The sequence below is a fragment of the Aythya fuligula genome, chromosome Z (genome assembly GCF_009819795.1).
Source record: "Aythya fuligula isolate bAytFul2 chromosome Z, bAytFul2.pri, whole genome shotgun sequence".
Classification (NCBI taxonomy): Eukaryota; Metazoa; Chordata; class Aves; order Anseriformes; family Anatidae; genus Aythya; species Aythya fuligula.
Genome location: NC_045593.1, coordinates 78,886,457 through 78,908,753, shown reverse-complemented (window position 1 = coordinate 78,908,753; position 22,297 = coordinate 78,886,457). Strand labels below are relative to the sequence as shown.

At 38.2% G+C, this 22,297-nt stretch overlaps 1 protein-coding gene across 1 annotated transcript in view; it reads left to right on the top strand.

The window, feature by feature from the left end:
• Window positions 1-22,297, top strand: part of EDIL3 (EGF like repeats and discoidin domains 3) — a 275,384-nt gene that overhangs the window by 199,746 nt on the left and 53,341 nt on the right. Inside the window, exons 7-9 of the mRNA XM_032206563.1 lie at window positions 14,224-14,379; window positions 15,504-15,648; window positions 21,305-21,489. Coding sequence (XP_032062454.1) covers window positions 14,224-14,379; window positions 15,504-15,648; window positions 21,305-21,489 — 486 coding nt within the window. The remainder of the gene's footprint in view (window positions 1-14,223; window positions 14,380-15,503; window positions 15,649-21,304; window positions 21,490-22,297) is intronic.

Sequence of the window (22,297 nt, the reverse complement as noted above, 5' to 3'; positions counted from 1 at the left end):
TTAGCCAACTTTGTCAGGGAGCCTGGAGCAGCAGAGCCACAGGCTGGCCTGACTTAAATGCTGAACGTACCAGGGAGCCCAGGAGCATCAGCCTCAGAAATATGTCAGTTTTAGAATGAGATAAGAAGGTGGGTGAAGGCATACAAGAGATACAGGGTGAAACGTACCAGATTTCATGCCAGACAGCAAAAATCTGAGTGTGCAGTGAAGTTTTGACTAAGGGAAGGATAGAGTAAATTTGTTCCTGGTCTTGGCTGTGGTTGCTTGATTAGGGAAGAAGTGGAAAAGATCAGTGCCTTCTGGTGGCCCCATAATTGCTGCTGCTGCTGCACAACTGGGCTGTCACATCTGAGAACAAGAGATCCTGTAACTTCTGATGGTCTCATGATTGAGAAGAGGATCCCTGTGAGGTGTAAGCCTGGTAATTGCAGAAATTGTAATGGTATTTGAGAGACTACCACCTCATTTTTTAAAGTGCTCTGGGGACTTTTGGATATATAAATTGTTTTTACAAGGTCGATATTAATCCAAAGACACAGAAAGCAGATATGGGCATACATTACATCCAGAGAATACTAAGAAAATGAACTAGTTACTGTGCATCACACCAGTGTGGAAACTGGTTGATCATGTAAACTGTTGCCGGAGATTGTTGTATAAAAATGTAAGTTATTAAATAGAAATACATAAAAATGTATATATATTTAATTATCCATTATTAAAATAGCATGAACCATTTCTCCAGAGACATCTGCATCGTTACTAATTTGCTTTTAAATAAAACATTCAAATATTTTATTACTATGAGAAGGAGGAGAATTTCTTTCAGTTGGACCGCTCAGCTTGATTGTAGAGTCAAAAATGGGGGAAAAAATAGTTGGTTCAGGTTGAATGGTTTGTTTTGTTTCACTTCTCTAGCTTTTACAGGACATAAAAATATACAAAATACTTAGTTTGAGATTAGATTGAAATACTTTTTCCTCCTGGAATAAGTCATCCCTTTATAGCTCTATATTATACTTTTTTTTTTATTTATTTCTTGGGTCATTTTTTAATGTCAAATATTATTTTGAAATGGAAAGGCTAGAAGTCTTATATAAAATATATTAAAACAAAACGTTACAGCACTTTTCTAATTTGTTCCCTAATAGCTTGTCTGAAACTACATGCTAAAGTTTAGATGAAACTCTAGATGAGGTATTACAGTTTTAGATAGATGAGATATTAGTTTGATAGAGAAGATGCCCAACTTTTAATTAGTAATCTGAATATATTAGTGTTTTGATCTAAAACAAAATAGTTGTTTTTTTGGTCCTTTTTTTTTTTTTTTTTTTTTTTCTGCCTTTTGCAGTTTTCTTTTCTAATTTTTCTTCATTATTTTTCTTGAAAATGTTAATAGATAGTCTTCCTACTGAAACTCTTAATAAAAAGGTGACCTGTAGAAGGAGACCTACGCCAGCAGATTCTGGGTAAAACTTTCCCAGGCCCCTGTGTAATTTAGAATTGCAAGGTCAGCTAAGTCTAGTCAGTCACAGAAATGTAGTTCTTGTATAGCATGTTCCCGCAGCAGAAATCAGAAGGATTAATGGATTAATTACGGACCAATGCAGTGGGCATCCCATGAAATGCATGGAAATGTTCATTGCCCTGCAGAGTGCACACACAGCCAGCATGTTGTATGGAAGATGGCAGTATTCACCCAGAAAAAAAAAAAAAAAAAAAAAAAAAAAAAACAGAACACTACAGCATTGCCCATATACAGCATTCACTAAAAATGTCTCCAAGGACTAAATCATACATTCACATGTTACTGGATTTGACGTTTAAAATTGGCAGGGTAAGACAAAGACTTGCATGATAGTGATTAGGATACTTGTTTGAGAGGATCCAAAGTCCAGTTTCTACACCAGAAACACTTAGTGATTATTCATGCTTTTGTAAAGTTTTTTGTTGTTGTTGTTTTGTTTTGTTTTGTTTTGTTTTGTTTTTCTTTTAATTTGTTCTAAATATATTGGAGTATTGTTTCTGTTCGGTAAATCTTATTTATGTATTTATCTGTGGCTTAATTTATTTTTTTACATGGGTGTCTCTCACACCACCTGCAGCTTCAATCCCATCTCTGGTTGTGTGGATGTGAATCTCACAAAACTACTCATTCTGACACATGAAAAAATTACTTATAGTAAAGGCTTTATAAGTTTCATTGTTCTTATCCTAAATGCACACACACACACACACACAAAAGTATATATTTTTTAATTTTTACTTATTTATTTATTTATTTTTCAAAAAAAAAAAAAAAAAAAAAAGGCACCGAATAATTAGCAGCTTCCACATCAAGATCTTCCAAAGAGCAAGTATACACCAGATGATATCTATTTGCTAATAAAACGATAAAACCTAAAATACACAGAGGTCTTGCAGAACATTCATTCAAACATCTGTTAGTAAGGGCTCTAAGCAAACTACCATCTGTCAAACCGTTCATTTTGTCAAAGTTCATTTCCTCATTCATGAGTACTGTTGTATCAGCTTCCAAAAATACCTGTCATCATAGATTAAATATTTAATATTACTTAATATAGCTCTCAGCTTAGAATAATGTGGCCAAGTGAACCTTATGAAATACGATCTGAGAGTCATCACGTACGGTGATTTGAACCATATAGAAAGACTTAATTTGGTAAGTTAAATGCTGAAAAATGTATTTAAGCTCTTCATTTTTTGTCAACAATCCAAAATTTTACTTAGTATTAAAGTATTCCTTGGAGAATATCGACAAGTGGCAGTAAGTACCTGAAAGTCCTTGACAGGAGAAAACAGAAACTAATAAGGAACGTGCAGTTGAATTCTCTCAAAGCAGCTCCACATAGGACCAGTGAACTACAGGAATTAGTAAATATCTTCAAATGGTCAAAGTTTGCCACAAATTCACTGACTTCAGTGAACTCAATACCAATGTCTACAAGCTGCAGATCTCCCTCAACACCTATATGTTTAGCATAGTCTAAAAATGCTGTTTATGTTCTCAGACAAGAAAACAAAAGGACTGGAAGCCTATTTCCTAGTCTAGTCATCCAGATACTCCCTTGTGTCCCCTATCCTGATGTCTATTTGATATTATCTTAAATCTCCTAGTTTCATTCTTCATACACACAAACACCCACACAGAGACATATTCAAACAACTTTTGATTGAGGTTTCAGAGATACAAAAGCAGCCGGTTCAGAGTTAGCATTCCCATGGCAACGGAAACTTGATGCTGTTATAAACACTATCCATAACACGCTCTGTCAGCCCGCACATCAGCTTTCCTTAATAACTCCCTGTAGTATGGCTGAACGACTGAAGGAACAGTACTTTTAAATGCATTGTTTTATGTTTCTGTGACACCATCTATTTTGACCTAAGGCTTTTTTTACATTTACCATCTTAATATTAAAAGTAATCAAAGCAGCAAGTGGTGGCATGCTAAAATGGTCATATCCATGTCTGTCTGGTTCCTTGTGCCAATAACAAGTTGCATGTGTAGGTGCCCCTGCGCCTGTGTGGTGGTTTGCTAGCTGTAATGGAGCTCTGTGTGGGCATCACCACCCCCCCCACAGGGACAACAGCGTCTAAAGCACTTAGATGATGCTGTGCTGGTGTGTGATAGTCAAAAATGCTGTATTTTATGTCATAAATACTCACTTTCAAAACCAGCAGTCCAAATGATCTTTACTTAAAAATTAGTCTTCTGCCAAGTCTCACTTCTAGAAAAGAACTGGTTCAAGTTACTTCACTACAGCTAAAGTTCAAGAAAAGGTAGAGTTACATATGAATATATTAACATATATATATATGTATATATATATATTATTTTTTTTTTTGCTCGATACAGAGGCATGTATATACACTTACTTGTGTGTTGATGGCCCCAGAGCAGCACATGGGTGCTGAGTTCATCTGTGACAGAAGTTTCTCTTATGCTGGACATAGAGTCAAAGCTCTGTCACAGCCCGAGCTTTACAGACTCTTGCAGTCCCTGTGTGCACCTTGGAATTTCTCTGCAATTTTAGAGGTGGTGGAAAAAAGTTATGTTCTTATATAGGCTGTTGGGAGTGTAGGAGTTGCCAGCACCATGATACTAAAGCAGGAAACTGGTTCTGAAGTAAACCTGTAGACATCTGCTGGAAATGGTGACCTGTGCTTGTAATCTCAAAGACCTTCTAATTTCACTGGAACTTCAATTCTGTGGACTGAAAAACAGGAGTGAGTTTTACTTTCACATTCTTCTAACCTTCTATCTTCATGAGTGGTTAAGATAAAGAGACACTGATAAGTCTCTTTTGCAGGGGTTGGGGAAGCAGAGTCCCTGCCACTGTAAGTGAAGAGCAGGGTTGGGACCACCTGATGAAACTGAACAGGTACAAGTCTGTGGGACCTGGTGAAATGCATCCCAGGGTCCTGAGGGAACTGGCTGATGTAGTTTCTAAGCCTCTGTCCATTGTATTTGAAAAGTCCTGGCAGTCAGGCAAAGTCCCTGATGACTGGGAAATGGGAAATATCACTCCCATTTTTAAAAAGGGTAGAAAAGAGCACCCAGAGAACTACAGATCGGTGATCCTCACCTCTGTGCCCAGGAAGATCATGGAACAGATCCTGCTGGAAGCAATGTTAAGGCACATGCAGGACAAGAAGATGATCTGAGACAGCCAGTATGGCTTCACCAAGGGCAAAGCATGCCTGACCAATCTGGTGGCCTTCTGTGATGGAGTAACTGCATCAGTCAACAAGGGAACACTGACCGCTGTCATCTGCCTGGACTTCTGTAAGGCCTTTGATATTCCCACATAACATCTTGATCCCCAAATTGTAGAGATATGGATTTGAAAAGTGGACCATTTGGTGGATACGGATTTGGCTGCATGGCTGCATCCAGAGAGAGCCTGCCCACTACTCTGCCCTTGTGAGGCCCCACTTAGAGTGTTTCATCTGAGTCTGGTACCCCCAGTACAAGAAAGCCTGTTAGAGCAGGTCCATAGGAGGGCCATGAGGATGATCAGAGGGCTTGGGCACCTCTCCTATGAAGTCAGTCTGAGAGAGATGGAGATGTTCAACCTGGAGAAGAGAAGGCTCCACCAGACCTCCATTTTGCCTTTCAATACTTATAAAAAGATGGAGAGCAATTTTTTGCCTGGCAGATAAAGGTAGAACAAGAGGAATGGTTTTAAACTAAAAGGGGAGATTTAGACTAGATTTTAGGAGGAAATTCGTCACTCAGAGAGTGGTGAGGCACTGGAACAAGTTGCCAAGAGAGGCTGTGGATATCCCATCTCTGGCAGTGCCCAAGGCCACAATGGACAAGGCCCTGGGCAACCTGGTCTAGTGGGTGGCATCCCTGCCTATGGCAGGGGGGTTGGAACCAGATGTTCTTTAAGGTCCCTTCCAACCCAAGCCACTCTATGATTCTATAAAGTCTGAAGCTCTCAATAAGATTTTTCCAATGTTGAGTTACTTGTTACTTTTCTTGTTCTATTGGAAAGCCAAAAGCATTTTACATTTTATCAAATCTATTTTCTATCAGTTTTTGTAGGAGAAAATATTTTAAGGAAAAAAGCAGAGCTAATTAAAATGATAGGAGAGTCTTTTTTTTTTGTCTTTTTTTTTTTTTTTTCCCTAAGCATTAGGATGCTCAAGGATAATTTTTTTATATTTATATGTTAACTTATTTATTGGTTGGTTGTTAATTTCAAGAAATAATGAAAAATGTGAGTGTTTGTTGTGATTCAACCAATATTCAGGCAATTTTTTAAGGTTCAGAGGGGATTAATCATTCAAGCCTATTCTTCCTTTTTTGTAATAACATCTGTGGGTGGCAAAATCATGTGGGTGATATAGTCTTTTCAGCAGAAACAAAGCCATCTGCCACCTGTGTGCTTATTAATCTACCTCTTTACTCCACTTGCGTCCATCTAAAACCTTGGCCTTTCTCCCTAGACAACCAGTCTCATAGCAACTAACAGATTATTCTCAAAGATGACAATATGTAGGAAGTATTGCTTTCATGTACTCCTATTTTCCCATTTGTATTTCTCCCAAAAATTGTATCACAAGGTGAACAGAATCTAAAAATTGTTCTAGTTATAATCAGCATTACCAGGTCAGTCGGCAAGTCCTAATTACAACTGGAATTTCAGCATGCTTTGGATCTTCTGTAAACTGACAATGAAAAAGACTCTGGACTACCTAGAAAATCACTTCCAGGTGTTTGCAGATGGGAAAAACAAGATACTATGACCAACATGATAGGCAGCATAAAGCCAGGCCCGTTGGAAAAGGTTTTAAGAGGGTATATGATGATTATGAGGATTATGTCAAACTAAGAAGAAAATGAGTAAGAAAGTGTATTTTTATGATCTGCATTATGAAAACTGAAATACCACATCACAAGTTTTTTAGGAACTGAAAACACTGTTACGTTACTGGCTAAGGAAGGCTAGCATGTTCCTCATAAACTCCTTGCAAAAAATCCAGACTACGTTTAGGTTTGTAACATCTCCTAAGGCTGGCATAGCCAAGATGACATAGTAAAGCAGGTCTGTCCTTTACATAGCCCATAACAATCATGTCCTGTGAAAGCACTCTTCAGTGAAACTCTTCCCCTTCTATCTCCTCTAGTTATAAACTGCATAAAACAAAGAAGGGGTAGTGAACTATGGTTAAGAAGTGCTCTCCACACATGTTGCTCATACACCATTTGGTGTCACTGCTATCACTTACTGGGTGTATTCTGGTGAAAGAAGTCAGTTTCCTTGTGTGTTAAAATAAGCTGGGAACTTGCAAAACCCCCAGCAGAGATAGCACATTGCCAGGGAAGCCTTAATCTCCTGCATGCTCTCAGCTATTCCAGTTTTTGCTACAGCTTCCATCTTTCAGTGGATGCATTTAATTTCAGATTTTTTTTTTTTTTCTAACATTTAAATCTAATGAAGAGATTTTCTTTAACAGACCTGTCATTTTCTAGCACATTTCCATCTAAGTCTTGGCTTGAGAAGATGCAGGACCTAGGCAAGGCATGCTGAAGTCCAAAATGGAAATTCTTCCCAGTTGTCCTTGTTGGGCTTCAGAGCAGATCATACTTGTTACCGCAGTTTTTACTGCAGCGCAGCTACCAAAGTGCCTTTAAAACATATTGAAAGGATGCAACAGAAAATACCTCTGATATTTGTCAAAGGCAAGTTAAAGAGCTTTAACTGAATATATTTGCATGGTGATTTTAAGATTTTACCTTCTGAATTTATTTCTCTTCCCTAAAGAAAGAGGGTTTTCATGTAGGATTAAAAGAAAAGGGCATGTTTGTTTCTGTGCCCTGAGCCTGTCATCTTACTTCTAAACTCTAAGAGCCATCGATCAATTGTATTTTACATGTGGAAATACGTCTAGATATTTTCTTTGACAATTGTTTTTATTTACACATTCTTTGACTGGAACTGTAAGAATTATTCTAGACAATTTGGGGAAGTGTTTTTTTTTTGTTTGGTGAGCTGGTTGGTTGCTTGTTGGGTTTTGGTTTGGGTGTTTTTTTGTTTGGTTGGTTGGTTTTGTCTTGTTTTTGAGATATAAGCATGTCAAAGAAGTGAAAAGGATTCCAAAGATCAAGGTATATGAAGGAATTAATAATAGCAATAAACAATTCTAGTGTTTCTTAGCTAACCTTAAATTGCAGGTAGTTAATACCCATTTAATCAGGAATTTGTAAATGAAATGAAATTTTACAGGGCTTCAGACCTCTGAGCAATGTGAGATTGATTATGGACCTCTTTTTGAGATGACAGGCTAAACACACCAGTATTTGAATAATTCATATCATCCTGTTAATGACATTCATAACAACTACCTTTGGGACTAAAATAATGGCTTAATAAGAAGAAGAAACAGACCAAGCAAGTTTTTAGTCTGTCTAATTATGTAAAGTCTCTGAGGCATAAAGTGAAAGTTCTCAGCAAAAGCCAAATGAAGTGAGTGCTTTTTGGTAATATTCATAGTGTATGCTCCTCCATATGAATATTACAGCTTGATCCAAACAGTCCCTGTATTTATGTTTTCTGTACAAGTTGTTTTGACCTACATTCTGATCCTTCTACAGACATGGAAATTAAATGAATGGGACAATTTATGCCAATGATTCAGCATTCCTAGCTTGAAACATAAATAGTCTAACTGAAGAAAGCAAAGACATTGAGTTACTTTTAGGTGGCTGGCTCGGACTAAGCTGTGAGTACGGGGAAGACTTGAGAGCCATTTGTTATTACTGTATGGGGAAAGAGTTGGGTGAGGCACACTGAACAATACGATCAGGAGGGTAAGCTTACAGAGGATTTGGTATGAAATATGTGCAGAATCTTTGCTGGATCTGCATCCAGGTCAGTGAAACAAAGAGGATTTGAGATCTGAAATAACGGGGTATTTCATCAATTTGCCTGCGAGGTAAAATCCCGCAATCACACAATGGAATTACCATTTGTAAAGTGACATATAGCAAATGACTGTGTTTATTCTTCCAGACTATCACAAGTTTAATATAAAACAAGTTGGCTTTTCCATGTAGCAAACTCCCATTCCAGAACAGAAGCAACAGCTGGAATGCCACCATGGATAAATCACTACCTTACCTCATCTGGATGCTAGTTAGGACTCGTATTAGTGCTGCTATCCTGACTGCATTAATTCCTTCAGCTAAACCTGGAGAAGCTCTGCTGACAGTGCTGGTTAGGAGAATAACAAAAAGCCACAGACAGGCAAGATATACAAGCACTTTGCATTGAGGCATGGTGATACTCTGCAGCAGGGAGTATAATAGGAACTGACCTTCTCTGGCCATCCTGAACCTCATCACATGCTGAGTCCTGCACTGCAGCCCCTGCTTCAGACATGCCTTCTGAGTGAAGCAGCAATGTTCATTGTGCTCAGGGCCCCTTGTGCTTGAAGACTGAGAAGAAATCATAGGAGGGAGCTTTCAGGCTCATTACATTTCACAGTATTGCAGGAATCATGTCAGGTTACTCCTTTCCTGAGTTTATTACAAACATTTCCATTGGCAAGTATCCATGTTTCTCATCAGCATATGCTTCTGTGGGAGCTTTCTATATAGCTTTATCAGAATCATGACTTAAAAAAATCAGATTTCAATCTTTCAAAAACTGATGAAATCATCAGGGAAGCATTGCTATAGTAAATCTTTGCATGCTGGTATAGTCCTGATCAACCCTATTTTTACATCAACAGTAGTGAAGGTTATTGAAAAAATATATGCTTTGAAAGGATGGAGAATTATTTATAGTAATGCTATTGTATCTCATAACTGAACTAGGTAAACATCACAGTTCTTTGTAAATTGCATTTCTGTTCTGAACAAAGCCTCATGAAAAACTGCATTTAAAGTTTCAAAGACCCAGTGCTTCATGAAAGCTTTAAACTCGGTATATCTTGGAAGCATGTTGTTAAGGTATACTTCAGGCAAACCTGTTCTGTGCTAAATTTTAGTGGTGTTATTGCTAACAGTGCAGTAACAAATGAGAGGATTATAGTTATGTATTCTGGCCAGGAGCATCACATATGGTGTCTTCCTAAAGTCACTTCATCTTCTCATCTCTCTCCTCCACTATTCCATGTAACAATGTAGATGAGACAGATGCAACTGATTTTTATTTTTATTTTTAATCTTTTTTTGTCAAGTACATAGTTTCTGCACACTGAATATGCTAATATTTGATCACAGATTGCAGAGGAATGTGAACTTACATTGACGGTGTCCCAAATTTCTCCTGTTCTGTTACATTGATATATTATGAATGTGACTTTTTTTTTTTTTTTCTTCCTGCAGTTCTAAGGTTTGTTAAGCATGCTGGGAAGTTATTTTTGTTGTTTATTTTGTGGAGCTCTTTGGACAGTTTATTAAATGGTTTCTTGTTTTTATAGGAAAAAAAACATGTTGTAGTTATCTCCAGTTTTATGGTCCTCCATTTTCTCACACCTAAAAGTGTAGCTGAAAAAGCAACATGCAGATCATAGGATTGGCTCTGAATCGTCTTTGAAAATAAATGTCTTTGAAATAATTGTCTTTGCACTGTTTTTGCTTTGTGCAATCTGTAGAAACTTGTAACTTTGCCTTGTTCACATTGACACAGTCTCCTGGGAAAAAAATATTTTTTTTCATTTGTTTTTCCTGTATGATACATATTTTTTGAAGTTAAATTCCAGTTTAATTTTGATTGCCTACATCTTCATCTTCATCTGTGTAGATATCTGAATGATTTAGCATCCCAAAACTGATTTGTGTGAGTCATTGCAGTCAAAGATATTAGTGCACCCATGAAAATTGTTTAATAGGTAATTACTGCTACAGAATCAGTGCCAAGAGCAGGAGACATAGCAAGTCACTGTTTCCCCTCCTGCACAAAAAGGCCATGGCTCTGTAAAGTGCTGCAATGAGAAAAGTGGTCTAATCATGGAGCTGGGGTGATTGTGGTGGTTAAAGGAACAAGATTAAATGAAATTTCAAGGGTTGCTGGGAATTTTTTTAACTGATAAGGGTGCATTTTGTTCCCCAGCTCTGGGGCATGTGCCACACTCAAGGGAGCATTCCCTGAGTGATTTTCTTTTTACTTAGTTTTGTCTATATGGTGCAGTTTAGGAGGCACCAGGCAACTGGCAGTACACATGTTCAGCCTTCAGCAATGCGAACAGCACTGAATCTGAGGTGCTAGATTTTATCCCTGAGGGCTGTTAAATTGAGTTGGCTGCCAAGCCTGTGCAGTTGCTGAGTTTTTAACTAACTTGCCATAACAGCATAGTGAATTTGCACCATCTATTGTAAAGACGGTGCCTCTTTCTTGTAGAATCAGATTTGGATGGGCTGAAATCAGACTATGGGCTTTCTCTTACAGCCAGTTTTACCTGCATGATTTAGTGCTCATCATTTACTCTAGCAGCAGGAAACTTTTGCATTGAAATGCAAAACCTGTTAGAGGCTGATTCTTTAATTGTGGGTGTTAAGTGGCACCTTGCTCAAGTTTCATCAAACGCTGTGTGCCGTCAGGAAGTATGGCAGCAGGCATCCTTTACTAAGATCTCTCTGCATGTGCACGTTGCAGCTGCAGCCCCCAAAGTGTGCTGGGTGAGTAAGATGCTGTGTCAGTTGCTGTTCCCTGGGGCCAACTGCAACACCATGCACGTGGGCTGCCTGCCAAGCCTGAATCTGGTACTCTCGGTGTAACCTTAGATGTAAGCCAGGCTAGGAGAACCGATCAGGCTTTTCATCTTTTTCCTCAAACTTCTTGCAAGTATATTCTTCTTCCAAAGTTATTGTCCTACACTAGTACCTAAATTACTGGGACAAGCCCCTCAAAGTACCATGGATCTTCTATCATCCTTGATTTTCCCGTTTGCTCTAGGTGATGTCAAGGGGTCTTTTATAAACAAATAAGCTGTTGTCTTTTATAAAAATATACATTTTACAATAAGAACAATAAACAATAAACAATAAGAACTCTTGTTCTTACTGTGCTGATTTTCACTTCTTCGTTTTAAAACAGTCACCCATATAATTAGAATATATAACTTCCTATCCTAAATCTGTATTTCTGTTGTATCCACAAAGCAGAGCATCCCAAGCTGTTTTTCTTAACAATTGCCACAGAAAAATGCATTTGAAAATGCTTTTAGTGCTACAAGAGCTAGTTCACATTTCACATTGGGAAGAAACTGTGCTTCCTGCTGAAGTACATTAAGTAAGAAAGATTTCAGCACCAGCTTCATTATAGTCATTGCACAGTTCTAATAGTTTGTGTTTTGCTAGGATCTGACTTGAGAAATTTAAAACACATAAAGGAACCCAGACACAAAGGGCCAATTAATTCCTGGTGTATCCATATACACTGAAAGGAGTTACCACAGGCATGAAGTTAGCCCCATGACAGTTTTCTATGCAAGAAAGCTGTAGGGATTTGAAAGTGTTTTTCTTCTTCCTTCACCAGGATTTTCCTGCAAACATTGACAAAATTTATAGATCTAATTGCAAAACACAGTGTCCTGTTTTTCTTTCCTAAGTTATTTCAAGTTCAGTGCTGTTTAAATCCAGAGCTCAGTTTATGATTCAGAGTACAATTCCTGACTGAGAAAGCTTCTAAAAGGAAGAAAGCCTCTTGAGGTGCAGTGGTTAATTTGTTGTACATTAGAGTTGGAGGCTGAGGCATGGAGGAGCCAGTGTGGTAATAGACTATACAGTGGCTAAAGCCATGGTTTCATCAGAAATTATTCTTTCCAAGCAACCAGAAAAAATATCTTCTACATACATTCTCATCCAAAACAAACAAACAAACAAACAAACAAACAAACAAACAAACAAAAACCTTTGTTAGATCATTATCTGGGAAAAATAAAAATAAAAATTGAGAGTGAACCTGAAAGAACATTAGATACATGCATAGATAGATCAAAGAAAAATTATTTGGTATTGGGGTATCTCCCATGGTGTCTTCCTTTTCCCAAACAGTGAAATTTGAAGACATTTCTTGACTGCATATCTAAAAAGCAAATTGTCAATGACTGTGTTATGTTTGACTGTACTTTCCAATTTGTTTTTGGAAATTGTATCTTCTTTACTATTATTAATATAGTAAATATATGACAAATTTGTCTATGTTGCCTGTTTATAAATAATTTTAAATTCCATATACAGAGTGAAATATGCAGAAGAGTCTTTGAGAAACCTTGGTGTTTGTCCATTTATTATTCTGGGTTAACTACATTTTGAAATGGTATTAGGGGAGCTGATAGTAGTCTCTGAAGCTGTCCTCTTACAAAGATCTGTGTGGTGTTTTTGTTGTTTGTTTGTTTCCTCATTTTGTTTGTTTGTTGTTGTTGTTTTGTTTTGTTTGTTTGTCTTTTTGGGGTGTGCACATTTTTTTTCCCCTCTTGGAAACAGAGAATGTGGAAGAAAAGTTTTCCAAAACTCAACCTCTTCTCTGAATCTCTTCTAATCTCACCACCTGTTTAAATTCCTGGTATGAGTCCATTCTCTCCATTGCAACTGAAAATATTTCTGAGTTTTCCTGGTATGTATTAGAAAGAGCCTGTAAAAATGTGAACTTGTATAGGCAGCTTCTACTCTCCCAGGTCTAAACTGATAAAACAACCATTGTTATCTTAAAAGTGTAGGAGTGTTTATTCATTACTTGTGGTGAGAATGCGATAAAGCTACATTGGCATTTCTTTTTTCCTCAAGAACAAAAATATCAAAAGCCCAACTATTTCAGACAAATAACAGAGAAAGAGATAGAGTACCTCAAAAGCACAGCAGTAAAATGCTGTCTTTCCTCACTTTCCCATTTTATATGTAATAAGATGCTTTAACAGTGATGTTTGATCATGTTACCTTCTTAATAGATACTAGATTACATTTCCAAGTGAGACAGAATCTTGAGACCACACTATAAAGAATAAAGGGATTGAAGTGTCTCATCAGCAGATACCTGATCCATCTCCGGCTCATGATATTCCTGCACTGGGGCTGCCATTCCAAATAGTAAGGAGGTCGCGGTGTCAGCCCTGCTAGCTGGGAAATAGGGATAAGGAATGTTCATATCTCTTGATAGCCATTGATAATTTGTCATTGACTTCCTTGGGATTAGCATTTCATCCATTATCTTATATAAATGAATTTTCAGTGAGAATCAAAGAAAAGTCTACTTATTTGCTTTAGAGAAAATCCATGTATTTTTACTTTCATAAAAAAATGTTAATTTGAGGTTAACTCAGGCTCTTACTTAGGGTTTGTATATTGGCGCCTAAAAGAACGGAAGATTCAGCCTTCAGTAAACTAAAGCACTGTTGTATTTCTTCTTTAGGAAGGAAATACCTAGTAGTACAAGTAAAATGCCATGTCCCAGTACTATAGCAGCAATATCCCTTATGTAGCAATGTGTGAGTGAGTGCACATAATAATATAAGCATAGTATGTGCTTTTTTATTTTATTTGTTTGTCTGTGTACGTGTATGATGAATGAAAGATAATAGTAATTAATACAAGTGTGAAGATAGTGATTTAAATGATTCAGCTATGTTTTTTCATTTCTTTAATTAAAAAAAAAAAAAAAAAAAAAAAAAAAGAAGGAACCAAAATAATCTAGGATCAGAATTATGTCCCTCAAATGGTTAGTGATACTGTTGCCCTCATTTCAGATAAACCTGCAGAAGAAGATGCGAGTCACTGGAGTTATAACCCAGGGTGCCAAGAGAATTGGAAGTCCAGAATATGTAAAATCTTACAAAATTGCATATAGTAATGATGGGAAGTCGTGGACAATGTACAAAGTAAAAGGCACAAATGAGGATATGGTAAGTTAAGTCATCTGTGTATGACTCACTGAGTATGACTGTGTATGTCTATGTCTCATGTTTTAGCTGCCTTCAGACATATGAGATATCTCTAGTAAATAAGCTTAATTACTTGACAGCTTGATATAGGTTGCCTAGTTGTTATGTTTCTGTTTTAGAAATCCAGAAATTTTGACTTTCTTTCTGCTAAGAATTTCTTATTCTTTAATTGATGGTTTTATAAATATTTTGTCCCAAGGCTAAAAAAATCCTGTTTATTACACTTAACTGATTTTCATTTTAATTAGTTTACCAGTAATTACTCATTACTCTGTTTTCAATTTAGTTTTATTACATTGGCAGATTACCATTAACCCTTAAAAGCATGGAACCCATTCATCAATGCTAATCTCTGTGCTGCACAAACAGTATCATCCAGTGAGAAGTACACATTCACACTTTATAGTTACCATTTATTTTTTGTACTGACTTCTGCATACAAAGCAGCAAAAATCCTTTTGCTGTATAGGTTAAGATAGAACAAAGGCACCTTGCAGGGTTGGACATGTTTTTTTCTTATGCAGGCAGGAAATTAAACTGCTGGGTGAAAGGTGTGTAGTGAGGGAAGAAAGCAAAACACATACAAAGCATATCTAGTTAGGATGAGGAGTAAATAGGGAAATGCTTATAGGTTTAATTCAGCTACCGCTGAGATCAATGGGAGGGTTATAGTACACCGCAGTGGGAGCTAGAGCAGGTTCTTGAAGTAGAGGGGAAGAGTAAATGTCAATCAGTGCAAATAAATGAAGGCTAAATTGAATAGGGGCCATTTAATGCACTAATTAGAAAAGAAGATGTAATTTAGTGCGTTAGTAGATCGAGTTCCTAGGAGTGACAAGATAAAGGCCCACAGCACAGGTGTCAAATGCACACTGGTGCAAGACAAGGGCTTTATTTTAGGTTTTGCTTAAAAGCTTCTGTATTGGGCACTGGAGGAGATAGGACAACCTCAACATGCAAAATACTTGCAGAGAAACATGGAGAACAGGTGAGAAGAAAAAAGCAGGTATTTTTGATGCAGGGTAATCAACTGCACCTCCAGTAGTGCTTCTGGCATGTTTTATTAAGATGTCACTTTTCCATAGGTGTTCCGTGGAAACGTGGACAACAACACCCCGTACGCTAACTCCTTCACACCACCAATAAAGTCACAGTATGTCCGGCTGTATCCTCAGGTTTGCAGAAGACATTGCACGTTGAGGATGGAACTTCTGGGCTGTGAGTTATCAGGTGGGTTTTCTGCAATCACTGTGTCTCTGAAGCGTTAAATACAATCATGAAATCAAATAATCACACAAACATAAAATCACAGAACCGTAGAGTAGTTTGGGACGTTAAAGCCCACCCAGTGCCACCCCCTGCCATGGGCAGGGACACCTCTCACCGGGCAAGGCTGCCCCCAGCCCCATCCAGCCTGGCCTTGGGTACTGCCATGGATGGGGCAGCCACAGCTCCTCTGGGCAGCCTGGGCCTGGGCCTCACAGCCCTCTGAGTGAAGAATTTCTTCCTAACATAGATTCTAAATCTACCCTTTTTTAGTTTAAAGCCATTACCCCTTCTCCTATCCCTACAATCCCTGACAACGAGTCCCTCCCCAGCTTTCCCGTAGCTCCCTTTAGGTACTGGAAAGCTGCTGTAGTGCTGCTTAAGCAAGCACTGCATTTTTGTGCCTGTGGCCTAAACCACCTCGAAGTGGTTTCACCACCTGGTGAAATGCAGTTGGCAGGCCTGATTTTATCCTGGCAGAAATTTGCCTCTTTTTATGTAAGTTACATCAGCAAAAATACTTATCTAAATAATATGAATGACAGAAGTAGATTGCTGTAGGGCAGTAACAGGGGTAGAGTAATGTGGCAGCTACGCAGTATCGCATTGTAAATCTTCCTGGCACCAAAGCTGACCTGAGTCATTTCTCATGAGGACTGGGTGACCACACTGGTGTGTGTATGACATCCTCAGAGGTACCAGACTGCTTTGGCTGCCTTTGAAGATCACTTGTGCTGGAGGCAGAACTATTTTGCTGGTCTGCTTTGGACAAGATTTCAGTTTAGATTTGTTCTGTGGGTTTCCAGCAGAAGCACGGATTGTATCATGTAGCAAAAAAGTAAATGAACAAGTGGAACCAATATAAACCCTCTTAAGGTTTGTAGTAGCAGAAGTTATAGCTCAAAAATGTAAAGCCTGACCTCTAGTCACTCTCTGCAAGAACCGTGTTCCCTTACAAATTCAGTAAAGCATGTAAATTTTTTATCTTTTTCAGGAGATCAACCTTTTACCAGTGGGAGCACACCACTGAATTCATTTAAGAAAGATTTTTATGTGGCTGCTGCTTACTGTACAAACAATAGTCATCCCATTCACGAATGATATATCAAAACAGCTGGAGTTAAATAATCCTCAGTCCTCTAGTGGCATCAAAACCAGATTCAGAAATGAAAAGTTAATGCATTAATCTCAGTGTAGCCCTTTTCCAATATAGATAGGTTTGAGAGTAAATAGAAAATTCTGTCTAGCTGCTTTAGTCTATTAGATTTTTTTTACGTCTTCCATTTCTGGAACTGCAATTTAGAGTAAGTCCTTGCCAGAATGACCAGGAATTGTTTTGCTCAAAGAACTGTGAAAGCTACTGAAGTGAATTAATTTCAGTGGTCTCCTAACAGTTTCAAGGTTGTCATTTCTTAGAACCCTGGGCAGCCAAGCCTCAACAGAAGCATTTCAATCTTAATGAAAGAGAAGTATAATTATATATAACGGCAGACTAATACACTGTAATTCCAGGTGGTCTTGTCTTTCTTAGGCAGAAAAACATGTTGAGATGTCTGGCTTCTTTGACAAGTGCTGGTGCTTCAAAGGGAGTCACTACCAAAAAGGACTGAGACTATGTTGCAGCACCAGATCATCCAAAAAGTTAATCCTTTCTTAGTACAAATTTCATCAAAATGTTCAGTATAATCTGCTGTAGATTCATAAATCCCTTTACTTGAAACGACTCGTAGCCAGATCTTACTGAAAATTATGATCAGTGCTTGTGTGGTTGGCCATCAGTATATCAGGCATTAATTTGCTTGGTCTTAAGTTTCTGCCTTGCCTGTGTTTTGCACATTTCTGTGTTGCAAATTCCCTTTCTACCACAGGGTATTCATTTATGGGGAGACACAGATCACAGCTACTGTTTATTAGAATGCCTTTATTCATTAAGCTGTTATTAGGATTAGCATCAAACTTTCAACAGCAGATAATTTCACACAACGTAGTCACTCACTCATGCAATTCACTCACACACTCAAACATCTGCATACGGTAGGCACTGCCTTTTTGCAGGTGGTCCACTGTTGATGTTGGTGTGCTTTGGTGGCCATGGGTGATTTCAATAAATTCCTAATGTTCTGAGTTTGTCACATCTTGCAGAGGAAAGTTAGTCCCCAGCACTAAGCAGGGGACACTTGCACATAGCATCTTCCAAGCAGGTAATTTTTTTCTTTTGGTCGTTTGTTTTCTGGTAAATATTTCTCCAAGCTAACAATATCTAAAAGCACTTTCACACAGGGAGCCTTTTTAACATTTACGTTTAATATTAGATTCCTCTCCCCTTTTTCATGTTCAGTAGTATCTACTCTGGAGAAGAATCCTATTTTCATTAATAGTAAGATTTTTGTTTTAATGTCTCGATTTTCAGAAAATAAAAAATACCACAGTACTAACCTTTTAAACACAGATTTTGCCAGTTCTTCATGAATCCTCATCTAAGATAAGGTGTGTATAGACCTTCACATGCAGAAGCATTTGCAGTTTTGCCTCTGCTATTGCAGACATTTAATCTTTCTGTTGGAATGTTGAGCTTTTTTGAAAGAAGTTCAGTATAACAGCAACGTACAGGACTCAGAAGACTAAAATATTATGCCATCAGAAAAGACGACAGAGAATAATCTCCATGTGGATCCTTTCAATTTTCAGACCCTAATCCACACTTTCCCAGGGTTTAGGTTCCTCATTAGTTCGCTGCTCCTTTTTCATTGGGGTAGGCCAAATATGATGTCTCCAAACTTATACCAAGATGGGTTTAAACATACACAGTCACCAGTTAACAATTATCACAGGTGGTGATATTCAAAGTATCTGAAACATTTTGTCCTAAGATGCTCCTCTGAGCTTAGCCACAAGTGTGTCTACATCAGCTCTCATTGATTTTAACAGGTTGTAGAAAAGGAAGAGGAGGTTTAATCCTTTCAAAGGAACAATATGAAGCAAATTGAAAGAACATGCAGTACAGTGGAGATGTCTCAAGGAGTTGTGAGCATTATTACAAATACACTTCTGTGGCAGATGCCTATCTACAGACACAAAGTTTTGCAGCAGTTTGATGATTCTGTTGTTTGTGCTCTCAATAAAAGCTCACCTCTCAAAAAATAAAAACAAAAAACAGTGCTCATACTCCATGCAGGGTGCCATGGCAAGAGACCATATGTGATCTGCTGCTGTTCTGCAACCCATGTACATCAAGATTATCTGTTTCAGTTTTCCTTGTTCTTCTCACTTTCTCCAATTATTTGCAACAACCATCTTACTCCTCTTTTGTTTTTCATTTGGGACAGATAAGAAGGAAGGCAGGTGTGAAATGCCATTAATTCATGCACACATGCACAGACACACAAGCAGACACATCTGTTGTTTCCTAAATCAATAACACTCAGAGAAGATAGAACTGTTTTGATGGATTGGACCAGCACTGAAAAACAGTTTTGACAACCCATGTTTTTGTGTCAGAGCCTCCTTCAGATTCCTTGGATGAAACATTCCTGCTGACAGCCCTTGTGATCTTGGAGTGATACTTCAGAGTTGAATAATAAGCAAAATCCTTCTCTAAAGCAACAGATGAGTCTCTCTTATTTACACTATCAATTGCTGCCTCCTACTCCCAGGAAAATTGTTTTGTTGTTTTTAAGTAGATAGTTCCCTCAACAGGCAAGGCTTCACATTTTCCATTTTCGCACTGAGAATCAGTTCTGAAAAGGTTTGTTGTTGTTTGTTCCCCCCCCCCCCCCCCCCCCCAAGTTAGCTCTGTTTATTTTTAATTGAATATGATACATGCCAGTATTTCAAAGTTTAAATATGGTTGTTACTACATTAAAGAGCATGTTGTTATTACCTGTCTTTGCTAATTTGCTCCTGCTGTTTGAACCCCCCAGGGGGTCTAGGCTTATCTTCCCTTAGTTGAATCCTCAATAATTCCACCTGATTCTGTGGTTAAACCAACTGCAGAAACAGAAGTAGAATCTGACCAAAAGGTCTTTGCTAGGAATATCAAAGAAACCAAACAAGATTCAGGTCTTTTAAATGAGGGTGAGAATACTGTGGAGAAAATGAAGTTTTAAGAGAGCCTGCTTTGATATCTTGCTCAAATAAAGTGAAAAACAATATGATAGTTTTGAGGTTTTTTTGTTTTCTTTTGTTTTGTTTTCTTTTGTTTTGTTTTTTCAGTAGTCACACTTCTCTGATTTTATCAGGAAACACCAGTTGAGACAGGTCATATAACCACGGGAAAGTCTTCACAATTTACCAGTGTGCTTTAAGAGACACAGCTGGTGACTTAGCAAATGATTACCTGTAAGGAACCAGCCCAGTGGCTTGGGGTCCAAATATCAGGTGGAAAACTTCTTTCTTATAAAGTCAAGGTCTTGTCACCCACAGTTACTCCTGAGCACATTCTGGCCCATTCAGTTAGAGTAAATTAAAATATTATTTGCAGGTTAACTGAGATAAGTCAGCCACAGATCTGAGTAGGATAACCGAATTTATGGAGTGACAACTTTGGCACAACTGCACACAGGCAGATTTTTGATAGCTGGAGGAAAAAATCAAGAAAGCTGCCTCTGTTTGTGTTCCCACAAATATCCATCCATCAATCATTGCTCCATGCAGCCATATGTCCACGCTTCCTGAGCACTATTCATCCCCCACTTTGAGCACTTTTCTTTGCTTTTCAACCTTATATCCAGGCAGCTCACTTCCCTCCCTCACTTCCAGTACTGTTGTTACAGTGCTACCATCCACAGTTGTCTCGCCTGTTGTCAGCTTCCCTCTTCTCTCTTCTGGATCTAGATGTGCTTTGTATATTCTCACTGTACTGTAGCAGGGCAGAGCAACACAGAGTCACTTATTATATTGATGTTGTTTCTATTTGTTTTTGCTCTTGTTGTTTCATGGACACCAAAAAGAGAGAAAGAAGCCCAAGATCTATCTTTAGCGGCAGTCAAAATAACTCAGTTATGTGGGACATCCACCTGGTTTGAACAAATAAACCTACAACTCTATTTCTCCTACAAAATTATCTACTAATATTCTCCCTCCCTTGCAGACATTATTCTGTAGTCTTCCATTCTGCCAGCATGTGTGGAGACTTTTTTGTCTGGGTATCTAGTAATTGGAAGGTGTAGAAGGGCTCAGTGCTTGTTAACACTATACTTCAGTAATGACATTAAGAAAAAATAATGTTTCCTCAGTATACAGGGGCATGGGTTTTGTGGCAAGGCATATAAACATGATAAAAATGAACTGAATAGGGGAAACAATATCAAGTTACTGGACAGGAAAAGAAAACCAAGATAAGAGACAAAAGTGATTTTTTCTGTTTGTTTCCCTTCATAAATTTATGTGAGCATAAAATACTTTGAATTCTCTATCTTGTTTTCAATTCTTCCAAGGTAGTGTTGAAATAAAGTGCCTTGAATTGGCTATTTTTCATGTGTTTGTTTGCAGCTTCCCCCAACAGTACTCTTGATTAAAGCCCTTTCTTTGAGAATTGCCAGTTGTCTTTTCCATAAGGGAAAAAACTAAACCACTTACAGAGATAAGTAGGTAGTGTCACAGATCTTATTTGCTGTTCCAGGTTGCTCTGAACCCCTAGGGATGAAGTCGGGACATATACAGGACTATCAAATTACTGCCTCCAGTGTTTTCCGGACGCTCAACATGGACATGTTTGCTTGGGAGCCCAGGAAAGCTCGGCTGGACAAGCAAGGCAAAGTCAATGCCTGGACCTCTGGACACAATGACCAGTCCCAGTGGCTGCAGGTAAACTTTCACATAAAATTTCACAGGCATTATTCTTTGTGGTGCCAGTATGGGGAAGATTTACTGGTTTGGGATTATTTTTTGCTCCCCGTTGTGAGTATAACCATCCTGACTATAACCGTCCTGACCATGCCACGTGCAGATGATGAAGCTATGAAAGGCTGCACAGATCTTCATGCTTTTGGTACCTTAGTTGCACTGCTCCATTGCAGGTCAGATTGTGCAGCATACAGAGCTAGCCAAATGTTGCAAGGTTTCCAGCAACCAGGAATATTCCTTTGTAAATTAACACAGTGTTTGCAGATCTGTTTCACTGGCTTCTCTACTGTTGAGAGAGGTTTTCGTCCTGCTTCTGTCCTTCCAAAGCTCCCTGGAAAAGCATATTTACCTGAGATTTGTGCACATGAAGAAACTTGGTCCATAGAAATTATCTTTGTCTAAATGAGAATGCTCAAAAGTTCGAGACAAGTCTGACACTACTGAGATTGATTCAGCATATGAATTCATGATAAAGATGCACGCAGGCGATGTTTTCCACCTGAGCGTGATTTATACAAGTCAGTAGTAGGCTAATGTGTAAGATTGCAATAAATCACCATATGGAAGCCTATTTGACCAGTTGCTGACACATTTACATTTTTTGAACTGTTGAAAATAGCAGTGTTTTGATCAGCTGCCAGTTTGCAGTGGAGTTCTCAGCAGGAAGCCTCAATAGTGCTAGACATGTGGTACTAACCCCCTGCAATCTTTCCACATATAAATTATGACATATTAGCTTTTTTACCTACAGTTGCTAAGCAATTTAGCA